General features: G+C 42.5%; 1 protein-coding gene across 1 annotated transcript in view; it reads left to right on the plus strand.

The window, feature by feature from the left end:
- Positions 1-10,478: 10,478 nt before the first annotated feature.
- The window catches only part of LOC121332440 (ankyrin repeat and KH domain-containing protein 1-like), an 88,859-nt gene continuing 83,726 nt past the window's right edge, over positions 10,479-15,611 (plus strand). Inside the window, exons 1-2 of the mRNA XM_041397894.1 lie at positions 10,479-10,520; positions 14,436-14,589. Of these exons, the coding sequence (XP_041253828.1) occupies positions 10,479-10,520; positions 14,436-14,589 (196 nt within the window). The remainder of the gene's footprint in view (positions 10,521-14,435; positions 14,590-15,611) is intronic.

The raw sequence follows: 15,611 nt of genomic DNA on the forward strand, positions 1-15,611 counted from the left end.
GCCCCATCGGCGCCCGCAGCTCCGCCAAGGCACATGATTGATGTCCGCGAGAACCAATCATAGCTCGGAAAGTTCAGGAAGCGAGGCCGGGCGAGCGGGGCGGGGCGGCGCACTCTTACCGCCTCGGCGTGCGCTCTCAGGGCAGCATGCTGGGAGCGCGTGACGCGCCTTTGAGTGGCGGGCGCCGCGGCCAATAGCGCGCCGCCCTCGGCCGAGCGCGCCCAATAGGCGTGCGCGGAGCGGCGGGGGGGGCGGCGCGGCGGCCGCGGCCGGGTAGCGGGCGCGGGGGTCTCGCCCCGCCGCGCCTCCCGGCGGCCCCGGGGAAGGGCCGGGGGCGGCCGCGGAGCGGGAGGAGGATGTGGCCTGACCTCAAGGAGCCGCTTCCACCTGGGAGCAGGTTTGGAGGGGGAGGCGAGATCCTGCACCCGGCGGAGAACAAAGTGAAGCCGTCAGCCCCACTGTTGCTGCCCCGGACTCGGGGTTCCCAGCCACGGATAAATTCCTGTAGCTATAGCTATACACACACACGCTTTTATGCAATAGGGATATTTCTTACCCAACAAAATGGAAGAGGGTAGTCGAGGTGTATTTCTTTGATCTTCCAAACCTGCGGAGAGGTTTAAAGGGAGGGTGGGGAGGAGGCACGGGGGCCTTATCCCAACCCAAATGGAGCGTTGTTGGACCTGTAAACTGGCATTTATTGCTGCTTTACGTAGCCTTGGGAGAGAAGGTAAATGAGGGCTTTTATCTGTCATTGCCGCACCAAAGGGTGAATCTTCATTCCTTAGCAGTCTCTTAGCAAAAGATGGGATCCCAGCTGGATCACAGCCCTTATATAGCTTTAGTGGAAAGCAGGAGAAAGTGGCTACTTACTCCTTGCAGGCTTTCCCAGTTCCTTTGGGCTTCTGCAAGAGGAAGAAAATAGCCAAGGTGATACAACCATTTTTAATTTGGAGGCCAAGCAAGTGTACTTAGGCTGTGTCTTTGTTCCTTCTGGAGAGATGTAAAGAGAGGAGCCTGCACTCATCCTCCTGTGGCTAAATTTTTTGCCTTCTGTTGGTGACCATCTTTTGTCCAGCCCTCTTGAAACCTGAGCCAGGTCTTATTTGAATAAAAAAAAGTGATTAAACTGATGAAGATCCACATTTGTGTTTTGCTCATGACCCCCTAAACTACATTAGAAGTGGTGCTAACAGCAGGATGTTTAACTAAACTCAGAATCTAATGGTCAGGCAGATGAGCACTTGTATTTGAACGTTCCTTGTGTGATTGGTGTCCTGGACATCCACGGTCAGTCCCATATGGAATTAGGTGTTCCAGCACATACCTGTTTGGGGGAGCTGGAAGACCTGCCATAAACAGAGTAGGACACAAGTAATCAATGAGTGTCTGCTCTCTAGGAGGTCTTTCATGTCACATTTTAATGTATCTTTAGAGATGCAAAGCAGTATCTACAGAACCTGGAAGTGGGCTGTGTCAGGGTGTTTGTGGCTCTTTACAAGGGGAGCAGAGTCCTACTTTGAAAGCTTATCCCTTTTGAACCCACCCCATTATTTAAGGGATGTGAAGATTGGTTAGCTAGGATGTTTACTAAGCACTCTTTTGACTAATAGCAAGTATTAAGAAAGACAGCCTATTATAAATAATGTGTTGGGAGGTTGCCATTGAGGTCAGAAAAATAAAGGTTCTCAAACAGCTCTTAAAGTTAAATGATTAATTTGAAAAACCTGGGGGAAAAGTTCATTATTTCAAATACAGAATAGAAGAAATGAATTGGAATTGAAATATTTGAAGTTCTCCAGCAGAGTGGAGGTGGGCTGATCTCAAAGCTGACATTGCCTGGGGAGTTCTGTCTTGTGTTTCTGGTTGTGGAGAGTTACCTGGGAAGAATCATGGGTGGGAGGAATGTGCCTAGGCTGGGCTGCATGGCTGGGAGCACTAAGGGGGGGATTTTTTTTTTTCTTCAGTTTTTTGGGTTTTTTTTTGTTTTTTTTTTTTTCTGAGAGCTAAGGAAGCACCTGTTGTCAGTGGTGGGTGTCTCTCTTTGTTTTGTTTTCTTTTTGGAGCAAAGAAAAGGCAGTTAAGGTGCAGGGATGGAGCAGTGCAGTTCTTGAACAGCACTGCTTTGAGAAGCCAGTCAGTCACTGTTTGGACTGTGGTCTTGTGCCATGAGTCACTGATTTGGGAGTATGCCTTCAGCTATTACCAGTGGGTGGAATTAGTGAGAACTAAAAGGGAGAATTAAAAATGAAACAAAAAAAGTGAGTTTTTGCCATGCTGCCTTGATCTGTTCTCTCTATTTTTGAGGCCATAAAAATAATGGTACAAAGTTCTGTAGACTCTGCTATGTGTCTGCAGTGGTATTTAGGTTTTGTATCCTTGCATTAGTCTGAGTTTAATATGCTAAAATAATTGGACTGTCAAAATGGCAAATTAGTTGAAAAAGAAAATCATCAGGGAAGTGTAGGACAAGGAGTATAATGAAGCATTTATCTAGAGAATGAAAAGAGCAATATATTTTAACCTAACCTTTTGGAAAATATATTGCATTTCTTAGATCAGATCTCCAAGTCCTTTACAGAGGAGAGTAGTGTCCCCATTTTACAGGTGAAGAGGGTGTGCCCCATTTATCCTGGCTTGCAGAACTGGCAGAAAGTCAAGCTTTCTGGTTTCCTAGCTCAGTGCCTGCCCATGGTAGTGACCAGGATCTTGGCTGGGGAAACCAAGGACTAAAGTGGATCCTGCACAGATGAGTTGTATTAGGTCCACAAGGTGAAATTTGAATGCAGCTGTGCAGAATATTTTCTAGAATTACCAGGTAAAATTATCCCATGCAAATAGAAACAATTGCAAGCTGCAGCACGTCTTTGGGCATGGAGGGACGAGGCCAGGAGGTTTGTGCTGTTCTGTGTAAAAGTGCTGTGGATCTCCTGGGTGCTCAGAGAAACTTCACCACTGGCTGCAGCCTGAGAAATGGGGTGGTTTTGACCTCAGTGCAAATAGTTGCTTAGTTGCTTTCTAAGCTTGATCAGGGTGTGAACACAGCCTGCAACTTGTTTAGAGTGAGATTTTTGGTGTGACTTGAAGTGTATTATTACCACTCCTTGTGAATTTTGCTGGCACTTACAGCGGTGCCAAAGGCACAGGCACTGAGCAGCCTCCTCCACCCTGGCTGTGAGGGCTGTAGGTCAAGGTGAAGGTGTGCTGCGAGGGCACTGCTGATTACTGCATGTCCATGGGCTCTTTGGTGGCCACAGAAAGTGCAGGTCCTCACCAAAAACCCTCCCAGCAGCAAAGTGTGGCAGCAGGAGTTGAAGCAGGTGATAAATGTGGCTGTGGTAGTGCTCAGGGACAGTTTGCTGAGCTGTTGTAAATCAAGCAGCAGAAGCTACAGAAGTACCAGGGGTCTGGGAGCTTGGTTCAGAAGTGGCTTTTGGCAGTGAGTACAAATGTAGCAAATCTCTCCTGTTCTGTAATTCAGGGCTTTGGAGGCCTTCAATGACAACTGGAGCTCGCCCAGCCCTTGGCCATGGAGTCAGCTCAGCCCTCGGCTTCCCTCTCTGAGCTGCCTTCACCAGCTCGCCTTACTTAAGCCTGTACCTATTGCATAAGCCTCTGGGGATATTTACATAAAGCATAATTAAAAATCAGACATAACATACCTCCTACCAGGAGTAGGATGAGTAGTTGAATGGCATGCACTCCAGAGCAGTTCAGTACCTGGAGGTTTTGGCTGGGGCCCCCCTCCCCACAACCTGAGTCTCTTAATTTTTAAACTTGGTTTGAGATTCACAGTAAATACCTAGTTTGTTTCAGATCAGCAGTGTTGTTTATTAAAGTCATTGCTGCGTTGTTGAACCTTCCTAACATGGATCTGCTTTGTAGATGGTGCACAATGCATCTTTTGACTTCTGAGGCTAATGTAATGCTCAGACACTTTAATTTTCATTGTATTAGAAACAATGTAAATAGCAGCATTTTCTTTACCATAAGGAATAGAAATTCAGAAAGTGGATGCAAATTCAGATAGATAATATTAAGCAGAAAAGCCTTTTCTCTGAAAAGTGTAAGTTTCAGTTTAGCAGTTTATGTTTTTCTTTTGTCAAGCTCTTTCAAAGTTGAGGAGGTAGAAGATGGAAAGAAAAGGTGAAATTTTCTTCCAGAAATTATTCACTGATCAGAAAACATCAAAGAAAAACATGTTCAGGTTTCCAGAAGTATTGAGGGTGCAGAGAGCTGGTCAGTAGGGTGCTCATTTATTCCCAGTCTGATTAGGCATCTAATTTCCAGAAAAATCATTGTAGGTATCTCAGTAACTTTGCAAGTGTGGCCTGTGGTAACCAGGAACAAGCAGTGTTTCTGTATGCATGTATGGTAACCCTACAAGCAGTATGGTTAATCCTATTCAAGAACATTTTACAATGAGCTCATTTCTAAGCTTTCTTGCACAACTTGGGTCTCCCTTTAGTGCAGTTTGACCCAGCTGAGTACATGACCTAAAATAAATGTCAGCAACTGTTTTCTAATGATAGGTGTAGAAAGTAAAGATGTGAAATACTACTGTATAATTACATAAATATGCAGTGCAACCCCTTGGTAAGGAGAGATTTGCCAAATTTAGCAGAACATCTATATTTAGGCACAAATTTGCACATAGGTTTCACCAGTCAACTAGTTACAGTCTGGTGGGGGGTGGGAAGGGTTTGTTTGAGCAGTAATGCTGAATCATGAGTTCTTGTGTTCTGATTTAAGTTGGGGCTACCCAGCTGCTCCCCCATGGACTTGATATTGGGCAGCTCTTCTGTCTCCTTTCCTTGCCTTGGAGGATGCTGAAATCCATCTGTAAGGACAGCTGGATGGAGCCATGGGGACATTGTCCTCTGCTCAGAGCTCAAACCATGCCCTGCAACATTCTCTTGACAGAAGGGTCAGTGTGGAGGGAAGGGGAATACACAGGCACTCCTTTTTCTGTGCACACTTGTGGCCTGGCCTTCAAATCTGGCAGCAGCTCCAGGACTGAGCTGGGGTGTTTGTTGGAGTCCACAGCTGGGGCTCACAACCTGCAGCTGAGGAGGCTGCAGAGCTTCAATCTTAGTAGGTAATTTTGAGTTCTTGTAACATCTATGAAGATTGCTTTCAAGTATTAAGCTGTTATTGGAGTAAAAGTGGTTCTTGGATTTAGAACAGAGGCAAGTCATGAGTTATATGGAAGAAGGAACCTTAGGTTCCTTTCCCACTGAGAACTTCATGAAGGAAGAAAAAGAACTCGTGCATCTTGTGTGAGGACTCTCTGTGGGCCTGTTTAAGTGGAGCTCCAAGGCCTCACTCTTGGCAGGGTGCTTTCATTTGTCCCCTGCAGATGCTTTCCTCCTCAGCAGCAGCCCATGTGCCATGCAAACACCAGGCAGAGGCCTTGTGTAAACCTTACCTTCCAGGTGGGAATGGCCTCCTGCTGGAATGGGGTACTGTAAGCAAACCTCACAAGTCAGTGATTTGTGCAAGTACTTAGATCATTTTAGGAGGTTTTTGAACAGTGCTTGGCCTCGCAGGTTGTCTCAAATAGAAACTTTCTTGCTGGTACCTCAGATGACCTTGGTGGATGATAAACTACAGATTACTTTAACTTTGAAATGATACAAATACTTCTTTTTTGTAGCAACAGAATGCAGTAACAAAGTTGCAGCCTTTATGTTGTAGACCCATGCTACCTATGACAAAGTGAGGTACCAGTGAATTAATATTTGGATTTAGGGGTTAGTTTAATTAGGATTATATGCTATAGTCCTTAATATACACAGATACATATTGTAATAGCATACAGATAGTTTGGGTTTTTTTTTTCTCAACAAGCAGTTCTCCCTTTTTATTGTGAAAGTGCAGAGGTTTTATTTTGCATGGTTTTGGAGGAATGCTGAGCAAGTGAAATTTATAGAAATGTATTTTACTCTAACAACTCATTACTTAAGAATTTTTTTCTTATGTAATGTTGATTGTTTAGAAGTTTTGTAAAATATTAGAAAATTTTCTCCTTTTTTGCAATATTGTGTATCTTCTGCTCAAGTGCAGATAAAAAACACTTAGTGTGATAAAACATAAATAAAACAATTGGTCCTGTGCTGGATCCTATTACTTCTTTCCTGCTTTTTGTGAGATGAGATCCCTTACTTACTTTGGTCCTTTGATTTCAAGAGGGAGTTGAGATTTTTTTCAAAATTATTTTCATCTTTAGCTCTTCCAGAGCATCCCAGAATGTGTAAGGAAAAGTGCTGTAGACTGTGAGGGGTTACTCCCAGTTGAATTATGGTGATGTGTTTGTCCAAATGCTGATGGTAGCTGAGAAGAGACAAGTGTGGCTGGCCCTTCTGGCCAGGAGAGCTTTTCAAAGGCACCTTGCTGCATACCCACCCTGCAGGAAGAAACTCCCTCATAAAAGAAAAATAGGATGTTTTATTGGGTGCTGGACAGTGGGCCAACAGAAGGTCATCTCACATGTTTTTAACATTTCATGTCTTAGCACTAGGTTTTAGCTAGGTCCCTAAGTTATTCCCCCTTGCATTCAGTAAAACATAGGGATTACTAATTAACTAGGATTTTCTTCTAGGAAAATCCCTAAACCTGTTGAACTTTCCCCTTTCCAAAATCATGAATTAAACCAGCAGTGTCACATGGCAGGTAGGTAGTAAGTCAGTCATGTTTCAAACCAAGGGAAGAAGGGAGATCAGCATTTGGGGCTGAATGATCTGCTCCCAAACTGATCCTTGGTCGTGGTGACTTCTGGGCATCACCTCTTTAGAGCATGTGCTCCTCCACAGCCTGAAGGGGACCAGGGGAAAAGGGAGTCTCATGTGGATGTTTGACATTTGGGATTTCTTAGGATAAATCCAACAGCTTAGATAAATGTCTCTCTTTTAACTGTTTTTATAAAATGGTTACATTTTAAGCCCTTGTACTGCTATATCTTGAATTTTCAGTGCATCATGGCTTAGGCAGGGCTCTCTGATAGTTTCTTTGAAATGACTAAGTGATGGCTCAGGAGTTGCATTGGGGTTTCTTCTGCTTTGGCAGTGGGACAGCGTGCACAGACCTGTTTATCCAGGCCTTGAAAAGAATAGCTGCCACTAGCTTGGCCTCTGAGAGGGGCAGAAAGCCCAGGATGATTTTCAGTTTGCTGTAAGCCTCTAGATAACTTAAGTAGTCGCTTTAAATGTTGAGATTCCTCTGTCTGAAATGTATAGGTTGGCCTGGAAACTGATGATTGAATTACTATTGTATTCCAGATCCACTTGTATGATTTGTTTCTATTTAGGCATTGTCCCCTTGGATTGAAAAGAGATCTTAAAAGGTCATTTCCAAGAAGGTAGCTTAGAATGCTTCCCATCTTGGTTGGGTGTGAGCTTTTACATCAGCAAACAAACACATCTATCCATCTTCTGCCTTAAAAGTTGCCTTCACTTTGGTTTAATGCCCGGGATTTAATACTTGAGCAAGAAAAGCCATGGCTAAATTGATGCAACAATTCTGTTTTATATTCTAATAAATCAAATACTGAATTATGCCAGCTGTTTCTTGCCTTGAGGTGAGGAAAGAAGAGGGGCTCTTTCTGTGGGAATAATGGATAGAAAAAACAGGTGAGGAGGGGACCCTAGAGCCCATGGGGAAGATGGAGCACTGAAAACATGATTTAGAGTGGACTGAAATAGAATAAGTGAAAATAAGGAGTGTTTAGTGCAAGTGGTGCTTATTTTAGTCAAGTTTCCTGGTCTCCACTCAAAGGTTTTCTTTGGGATAAAGTCAAGAATTGGTACTTGATTTACTGGGATTGATGTGAATTTTGAATCAGCTTCAGTTGTCAGTTCCGGTTCTGTACATGACAGCTCCTTGCTGCAAAAGATTGTTTTGTACATGGGGAAAATATAGTCATAATTATTTTTGTTTATCAGACATTGAATATGTCTGTTTTTATCAGTTCTTTGGGTTATTGCAGTAGTTACTGAGATGAATAAGTGTTTCTTTTTTGCTATGCAGAGAAACTTTGTAACATTGCCAGTTTCTTGTAACAAGAGGAGTCAACATGTGTGTTCTGGGCCTTAATTCTGTGAGGGTTAACAGCGTGCAATCATGTTGCTTATTGTTGTGAAACAGTGCTTTAATAAAAATAAATTGTAGTGTTCTGTTTCTGGAAGATCCACAGATCAGACAGCTCTTTCCAGAGGCTTGTGGTAGGGTATAGTTTGTAGTATTCAGAACTACTGAAATGGCATAGTGTCAGTTGTCTGCTTAAGAGAGAATTCAGGTAAATGGTTGAATTGACATGAACCATTTGCCAGCTGCTTGTCCAGGAGTGTCTGCTTATGGTTCAGTATGAGTGCAAGAAAATTGAAAACCAGGATCAGCCATCTCTGGAAAGGAAGAGTAGTAGTATAAAACATTAATTCTGATTTATTGTTTTATCTGCATCTTTCAAATAACAGCTGTAATTTTGAGAACTGACTGGTGACTTGGGGTGCCAGGCTTGAGACCCTGTGGTGAAACAGCCATAAAAATGTCAGTCCTTGCTCACTGCCTGCTGTCTCTCTGATCATTTTAGGCAGCTTGTGTGGTATCACATCAAGAACATTGTGTTGTGTGTGGGGATGTTGGACTCATGGCCCACACTGTGTGTGTGAGGGCCTTTCCTTTCTTGCAGCAATAAATCTTGAGGTTGTGTCCACCTGTATTTACACTGCATCTATAGCAGCATCTGCAACGTGAACCTGTGCTCTGAAATGAGTTCATCACAGCCCAGATCCTATAGCTGCTTGTTTCACTAGCTGGTAATTGCTTAATATCTGTGGGAATGAAGGCTGTCCTTTAGGTAATCCTGCCTCCAGTCAGTCATCTTCCTGCTGCAATCTGGGCTAAACAGATTTGCCCCCTTCCCTCCCTGCCTTCCCAGTCTGATGCCCTGCGTACGGAGCTGCCGCTGGAGGTGCGCACTGACAGCTCCACTTAAAGGTGGAGCCGTGCTCAGGTTTGTGGCCTCACAGGGAGCTGACATGATCTAATGCCTTTCTGTTCCCAGAGGAATGATCTTCCAGCTTGTCAGACCCCTTTTAAGTCCATGAAATTCATGAAGTGGTAGAAAATTGTTTCCGCCCCCTGAGTTTTCTCCCTTTTGGATGTGTTAAAGTGACTTATGAAAGCGTCTGACAGCTGCCTGACCTGTCACAAGGTGAGCAGCGACTGGAAATGATGCTCCAGGTACTTTCTGTTCCCCATTGAGGTGGTGAGCACCCAGAGCACCCTGTGCCCCCCAGGCTGGCAGGATGCTGTGTAATCACAGCATCCATGGTGCTGGATAGTGCTCTCTTGGTGATTCACGGGTCATGGTGGCTTCTGTCTTCTTGGGCTGGAACATTTATTTTTTTAATGGAAGAAACTGCCTTCAGAAATTACAGCTCTAGCCAAACAGAGTGGGTATGGTTTTATACCATTAATTATGTCTGAATTGATGTTCCCATTGATTCTATGTTGTTTCTAGGTACTGACTCTAGAGTACTTCCCTGAAATGTTTATTTTCTTTCTTAGCTTTGAAGTGCCAAGAAAGGACAGTGTCCTGAGACCCCACTGAAAGGTTTTGTGAAAATACCCACATTGGTGTATGGTTTTTCCTCCTCCTTTACTCCATCTCTTGAAACTGAAATGGTTGTGCAGGAAGGTACCTTAAGCAGGTGCAAAGATGTTTGGCTGGGCTGGGAGGGAAGAGTGTTGAAAAGTGCATTCTCTGGTAAATCAAAACCAGGCCTTTTGGTGTTAAGTCTGCACCAAGGGGGTTGTGCTGCATTTAATTGTGGCAGGGAGCATCTAGGAGTGTCATGTCAGGGACAAAGTCATTCACTTTACTTTCTCCTTGGAATGATTACTTTTAATGGTTTTCATAGCTGACATCCTTTATATGTGGAATTTACAGGAGTTTGATGTTAAATTTGAAACTAATACAAACTAATGTTCAGTCTTAACTTAGTGCTATGTCCTGTCACTATTCCCCAAAAAATTTAGGGCACGATTGCAAGTATGAATCCAATATTAGCATTCAGTTTAATGAAGGGCATGACAACATAAACTATTAGAGGTTGGGTTTTTCTGAAAAATCCACAAGAACTTTCTCTGCTGCATTTCTCCTAATGCAGCATTGCACATGCTGTTAATTATGGAGTGAAAATGGAAATTATGGAGTGAAATGGAATTATAGAAGTAATTAGGAATGGTTTCCTAACACAAAAGAGAAATTCAGGCAGTTATTTATTTGCATTAAAAGTAGGAGTTTAGGAGTCCCAGTCAACAGCTTGGGTCCTTATTATTTGTAAATACTTCACAAACACAGCAATAAGTATTGTTACCCCAAAAGTGTTCATAGCTCAAGGGGTTCCTGGAAAATACAAGTTCAAGGAAATCATTTAACAGCACCTTTCTGTTTCCTATCAATACTTTTTGTAAAGATGGTGTTCCCAGGAGCACTAGTGTGGCAGAAATGGAAGAAGGTAGGAGCTGTCTCTGCTGCTGCCCTTGCCTGCAGGAGGAGGAGAGAACAGTGCTACCTACAGCTACCCAGGAAGCTTTGCCATCCTCTGTAGCCTGTCAGGAGCAGGCTATTTGTGAGCAGGTCCAGGCTATTCTGGGAAAAGTACTTTGCAGTAGTGCAACATAAGGAAGATCAGTTTAGATTTAATATTAGAAATGTGTTGTAACCCTGCACGTCATGTCCATCCCACCAGAATTGCCAGTGTTAGTGGGGATGTTGGTGCCTGCAGGGTCCCTCTGCATCCCCCTGGCCTGCAGTAAACTCAGTCCTGGTGTTAACATATAAACACTGATGCAGTTGAGGCCACATGGCTGCAATGTAGCTGCTCTGGAGGGAGGCAGCAGGGCTGTAACTGGATCTGCAGAGCTGTGAGGCTGCTGCAGTCCCTGGCAGGACTGCAGGCCAGGTCCATGGTGGCTGTGGAAGAGCAGGGGACACAGGGGGTGGTGAAGCCCTGCCCTCCAGTCCTGTGCAGCTTTCTTGGGTTTGGATTGGGAAGGTGAAATTGTTTTGGCACTTAGAATAATATCTGGGATCCATGTGTTCCTAGTGAGCCTTCCCAAGTAAGATGCTTATTAACTGCCCAAAGCAGCTCACAAAATAATCCAAAAATAGCACAGTGACTGGTTACTCTATCACTTTGCTGCAGATCTGATTAGGATAGAGCAGAGTGCCTAAATTTTGCCACATGAGCAGTGCATTATGTCTTCCAGGAATGCTAATATGAAATATGTTTTGATTTTTTACTTGCTTGTTTTGATTTTTAATGAAGTTTATTTCTTGTTTTAAAAGCCAGATTTGTTTGATATATTTGCAATAGTTTGATTTTTCAAAAAAATTATTATAATATGTGATTATTGTAGGTCCCTTCCATTCACAAGACATCTGATCAATTAGGTAATTTCTCACTCTGCTATTAGTGATAAGATCCAACTGTTCATTCTCTCTAGCTTTGTCTTAGTGTGTGAGAAACTGCATTGATTTACTGAAATGTCAGACATTCTGACTTGAGAATACATTGAAGTTTATTCTGGGAGACTGGCAGTGGTGCAGCTATTTTAACATTTTGCATATGGATTTTCAGTATTTTCACACTCAAGTTATATTTGTATTGTGGGTATGGTATTAAGCTCTTACTAAAAATCAAAATAAAACCTAAAAGTTGATGCTCAACATGTGCAGTAATAATGAAAGCATCTGCCTTCCTATGATATAAATCTATGATGTAAGTATTGTATATGAAGCAAGAATTTTTGAGAGATTTTGATTGTGCAAGGTCTCTGGAAGTGCAGTTGCTGATGTAAAGAAGAGCTGAAAGGCAGGAAGAGTTAATAAGAGTGGTGAAAAGAGCAGACTGCACCAGTACTACCCAACTTGTATTCTTAAGTAAAAACTGTGTGTGTAATTTACTCTAATTAGTAGTGTTTGCACAATCATTGTTAAAAAGACACTTACTTAGAGGTTCCTGTAAGCAAAATGTATTCCCTGTTGGGGGGCAGAGGTTCCTTGCAAGCTGAATATTTGTGAATGGTGAATTAACACAGATTTAGGCTCAAGAGGTGGATTGTTGCCTGTAAAATCCAGTAAATGTATCCCAGTGAGCTTGTGCTGGCAGCAGTCAGGGAGAAAATGGTCCATATCTTTCCCAAAGTGTCAAAACCATGAAGTTTTAGAATTTGCAGCAGGACAGCTTCTGGCAGTTGCTGCAGGCTGCTGTGCTTCCCTTGGCTGAGGATTGCCTGGCTCTTCCCAAGGCTGAACCCTGAGGCTTGCCAGGAGCCACTGAGTGTTTCTGCAGTGTTTGTTGTTCTCAAGTGCAGTTGCTTCAGTGGGAGGTGACATTTTCACTCCTTTTGGTATGTCCTCAAAAGGGAGGACTGCTGTTCAATGTAGTGATGTAGTTGACAAAGAAAAATGTCCATAAGAATCTAATAAAATTTCTTGTGTCTAGTTTTCAGCTGTATCTAATGAATGGTCATGTACACATAGTGGGAATTTCTGCCCTTCACCAGATCACACAAACATGTTGCAATAGGAATAGTATTTCCATCATGTTGATGCCTTGTGTAGTCTTGTGGGAAAAAAATGAAAAACCCTGAAGTACTCACATAGGTAAGGGTGAATTTTCCCAGAAGTCAGTTTTGCATCAGAACTCATGAAAGCAGGCTGTGGACTAACCTGGAATTTGAGTTCTGCTGAGGGGGCTCTTACTGTAGGGGGATGCATTTTGCTGAGTTGCAAATAGCTCTTCTTTGTTTGTAGTAAAAATATGTATCACTGGTTTAGGTCACTAATTTTCTGCTTGTTTTAAAGAGTTGTTCAACTCTTTCTTGCAATGACAGTTTCTTATTTTAGGACTGTTGCTTGGACTAACCTAGAAATCTTGCTTCTCTGAGCACCAAATGAGAGCCTCCTGCTTTGCCTTTAATATTTGTGTCTGGCACACAAGATCTGTTAGCTGGCTGGGATCACAGATATCCACTGAGATGTGGGCCTTATATTCAGTGTTCCTAAAAAGTCATACTTGCTGCCTGATTCCCATTATGTTCCAGTGTGAGCATTTCCCTGACACACAGGGCTGGCTTGGACACCAGGGGATAGTGTTACAGCCATTTACATATCAAAAAGGGGAAGAAACGAAGGAACCCAAGTTGCTCTTGAATAGCAGTGCTCTGTGCTGCTCCCAGATCCTGTGAAGTTGTTCACACAATGGAGCACTTAATGAATTTGCAGATGGCCTGATTTGATTTTTTTTTTTTTTTAAGTATAAATTTTCCCTTTCCAGGGGAAATGAGATGGTAGTTTTCTGCTGAGGTGAGAAAAATAGGGAGAAGTATTTTGGGGAAAACTGAGAAAGGAAGATGAGATGAGACTGGGGTATGAAGTGGGAGAGGGCAGCAGTGGCTGAGTAACAGGAATGTCTCATTTCTACAGCAAATCTAAGGCACCAATAGTGTTGGTACAGATGACAGACAACATCTAATTATGAAATAATGTTTTTGTCTCAAAATACTACTGAAAATAGAGGAAATGATGTCTGAGCTTGGGAGATTCTGAAAGGTAGCTCTGCTCTCTTTCGAGTGTGAGTCAGGTATCCTCCTTGTTTACTCTGGCAAGCTGTCATAAAGCTGCAGTGTTATGTTGAGTAATTCCATGGGCTTGTGTTTGGAGGTCACGTGGGGCCCTGGTGGGACAGCATTATTGCTGCTCGGTTGGAATACCTGCCTGCTTAATCCTTCTGCAGATCTGTTCTTGCCCAGAGAGCAGAGCAGACTGGGCTAATGCTGAGTGCCAGCTTGAGAGAGGTTTTGGTGTTGAGTGTTGGTCAACTCTTGTGTTCCTGCTCAAAACAATCAAAATCTTTGTGCTACCTCTGTTGAAATTGCTTTTAAAAGAGAAATGAAAGGCATCTCAGGAAGACATTCCATCTTTCCCTGGCACTCAGATAGGTCCAGCTGTACCACAGTCATTACTGGTGGCTTTTATTAATAACGTGGTAGATGAGCTTCTGGTGACAAAGATGTTGCAGCTTCTTGTGTCTGCCTGCTTGGGTGGTTAACCGTGCAAGCATGCATCACACTTATTCAGTGTTTTATCTGAGTTGACCTTGCTGTATTTAAGGTGTTTTAAATTGTAACTTCTGCAATAATTTTTTTTTTATGCAGGGTTTTTTGTGTTTTGTGACTTTAACTACCTCTTCAGTGAGCTGACGAGATGTTTTTTGTAGTTTTGTTCTATGTTTTTGGCAGTTAAAACACAATTGTGATAGTACAGTTAGATTATTTTCATGGGGTTTTTTTGGGGGGGGATAATATTTTAGATTTACTTTAAAGCTTCAAAAATGGTAAAATTGTTTTTCTAACTTGGCAAACAGGTTGAATCATTTATTTTGGACCAAGAAGATCTTGATAACCCAGTACTTAAAACCACATCGGAGTTGTTCTTATCGAGTGCTGCAGAAGGTGCGGACTTGAGAACTGTGGATCCAGAGACACAAGCAAGACTAGAAGCCTTACTGGAGGCAGCAGGTACTTTCCTTGTGTAGTTCTTTTTCTGAACCTGACTTGTACACAGATCTGGCAGCACGTAAATTTTTTACGCTAGTGAAATGTTCAGGAGTCTGAAAATTTCCCATGATGAGCAGAACATGGAAAAGAAGCTCAGAACTCTTACAAGTGTTGCAAGTTGCTTAGTCCATTCTTTCTGTACATAGAGTTAGAAAAATTAATTTGAATTAAATGGTATTTCATTGACTTGAGATTACATATGTTACCAGAGGGAGAATGAATGGTGAGAATAGAAGGAAGTTGACTTGCTAAAATGACTTTTTTTTCCTGCTGCTTTGGTCAGTGTATAATTATTAATTCATTACTCCAGAAGTTTACAAGTAAAATACTTTTTTCGCTGTTTCAACTTTTACAAGAGCATTTTTTGCATTCTGCAGTTCTGGAGTATCACTGTTTGAAAATGCATATTAAACATTCCTGTTTTGGAACCAGATCTGATAAACATAGTTGCTACTACATTTATTAGCTTAGGAGTGAAAGCTTGACTAATTCAAATCCTCCTACAATTTGTGACTGGGATGTTTGTAATGGATTTGGAAATTATTTGTTTGTTTCAAAATTCCAAGGACAAAATGATATCAAATCCCTGCTTTGAAACAAATCACACTTGATCATCATGGGTGTGTACTCAGACTTGTAGTGGTGTGCTGAAATTGGAGTTTTCACGCCTTACTTTGGAACACTTAAGGAGCTACATAAAATAGCACTTATTTGCAGGTGTGTAGATGCTAAGCTGTGTACAATCCTAAAGGAGAATTTTATTCTGAGGAAGCAAAAGGGGCAGGGATTTGGGATTTGTGTTCTCTTTGCATTTTGGATTTGAAAAAAACCCAACTTAGAACACAGCGCAGCTTTTGTCAGCAGGAAGTTGCAGCAGCCTATCTGCTGTAACTCTTGAGAACCAGACTTTGTTTTGTGGGGAAGACAGGCTGTTCCTGGGATACTATATGCACTAAGGGAATTTGAATAATTTGCTTCCTTTT

This window comes from Onychostruthus taczanowskii, unplaced genomic scaffold (assembly GCF_017590055.1).
Source record: "Onychostruthus taczanowskii isolate IOZ18803 unplaced genomic scaffold, ASM1759005v1 scaffold14, whole genome shotgun sequence".
Taxonomy (NCBI): Eukaryota; Metazoa; Chordata; class Aves; order Passeriformes; family Passeridae; genus Onychostruthus; species Onychostruthus taczanowskii.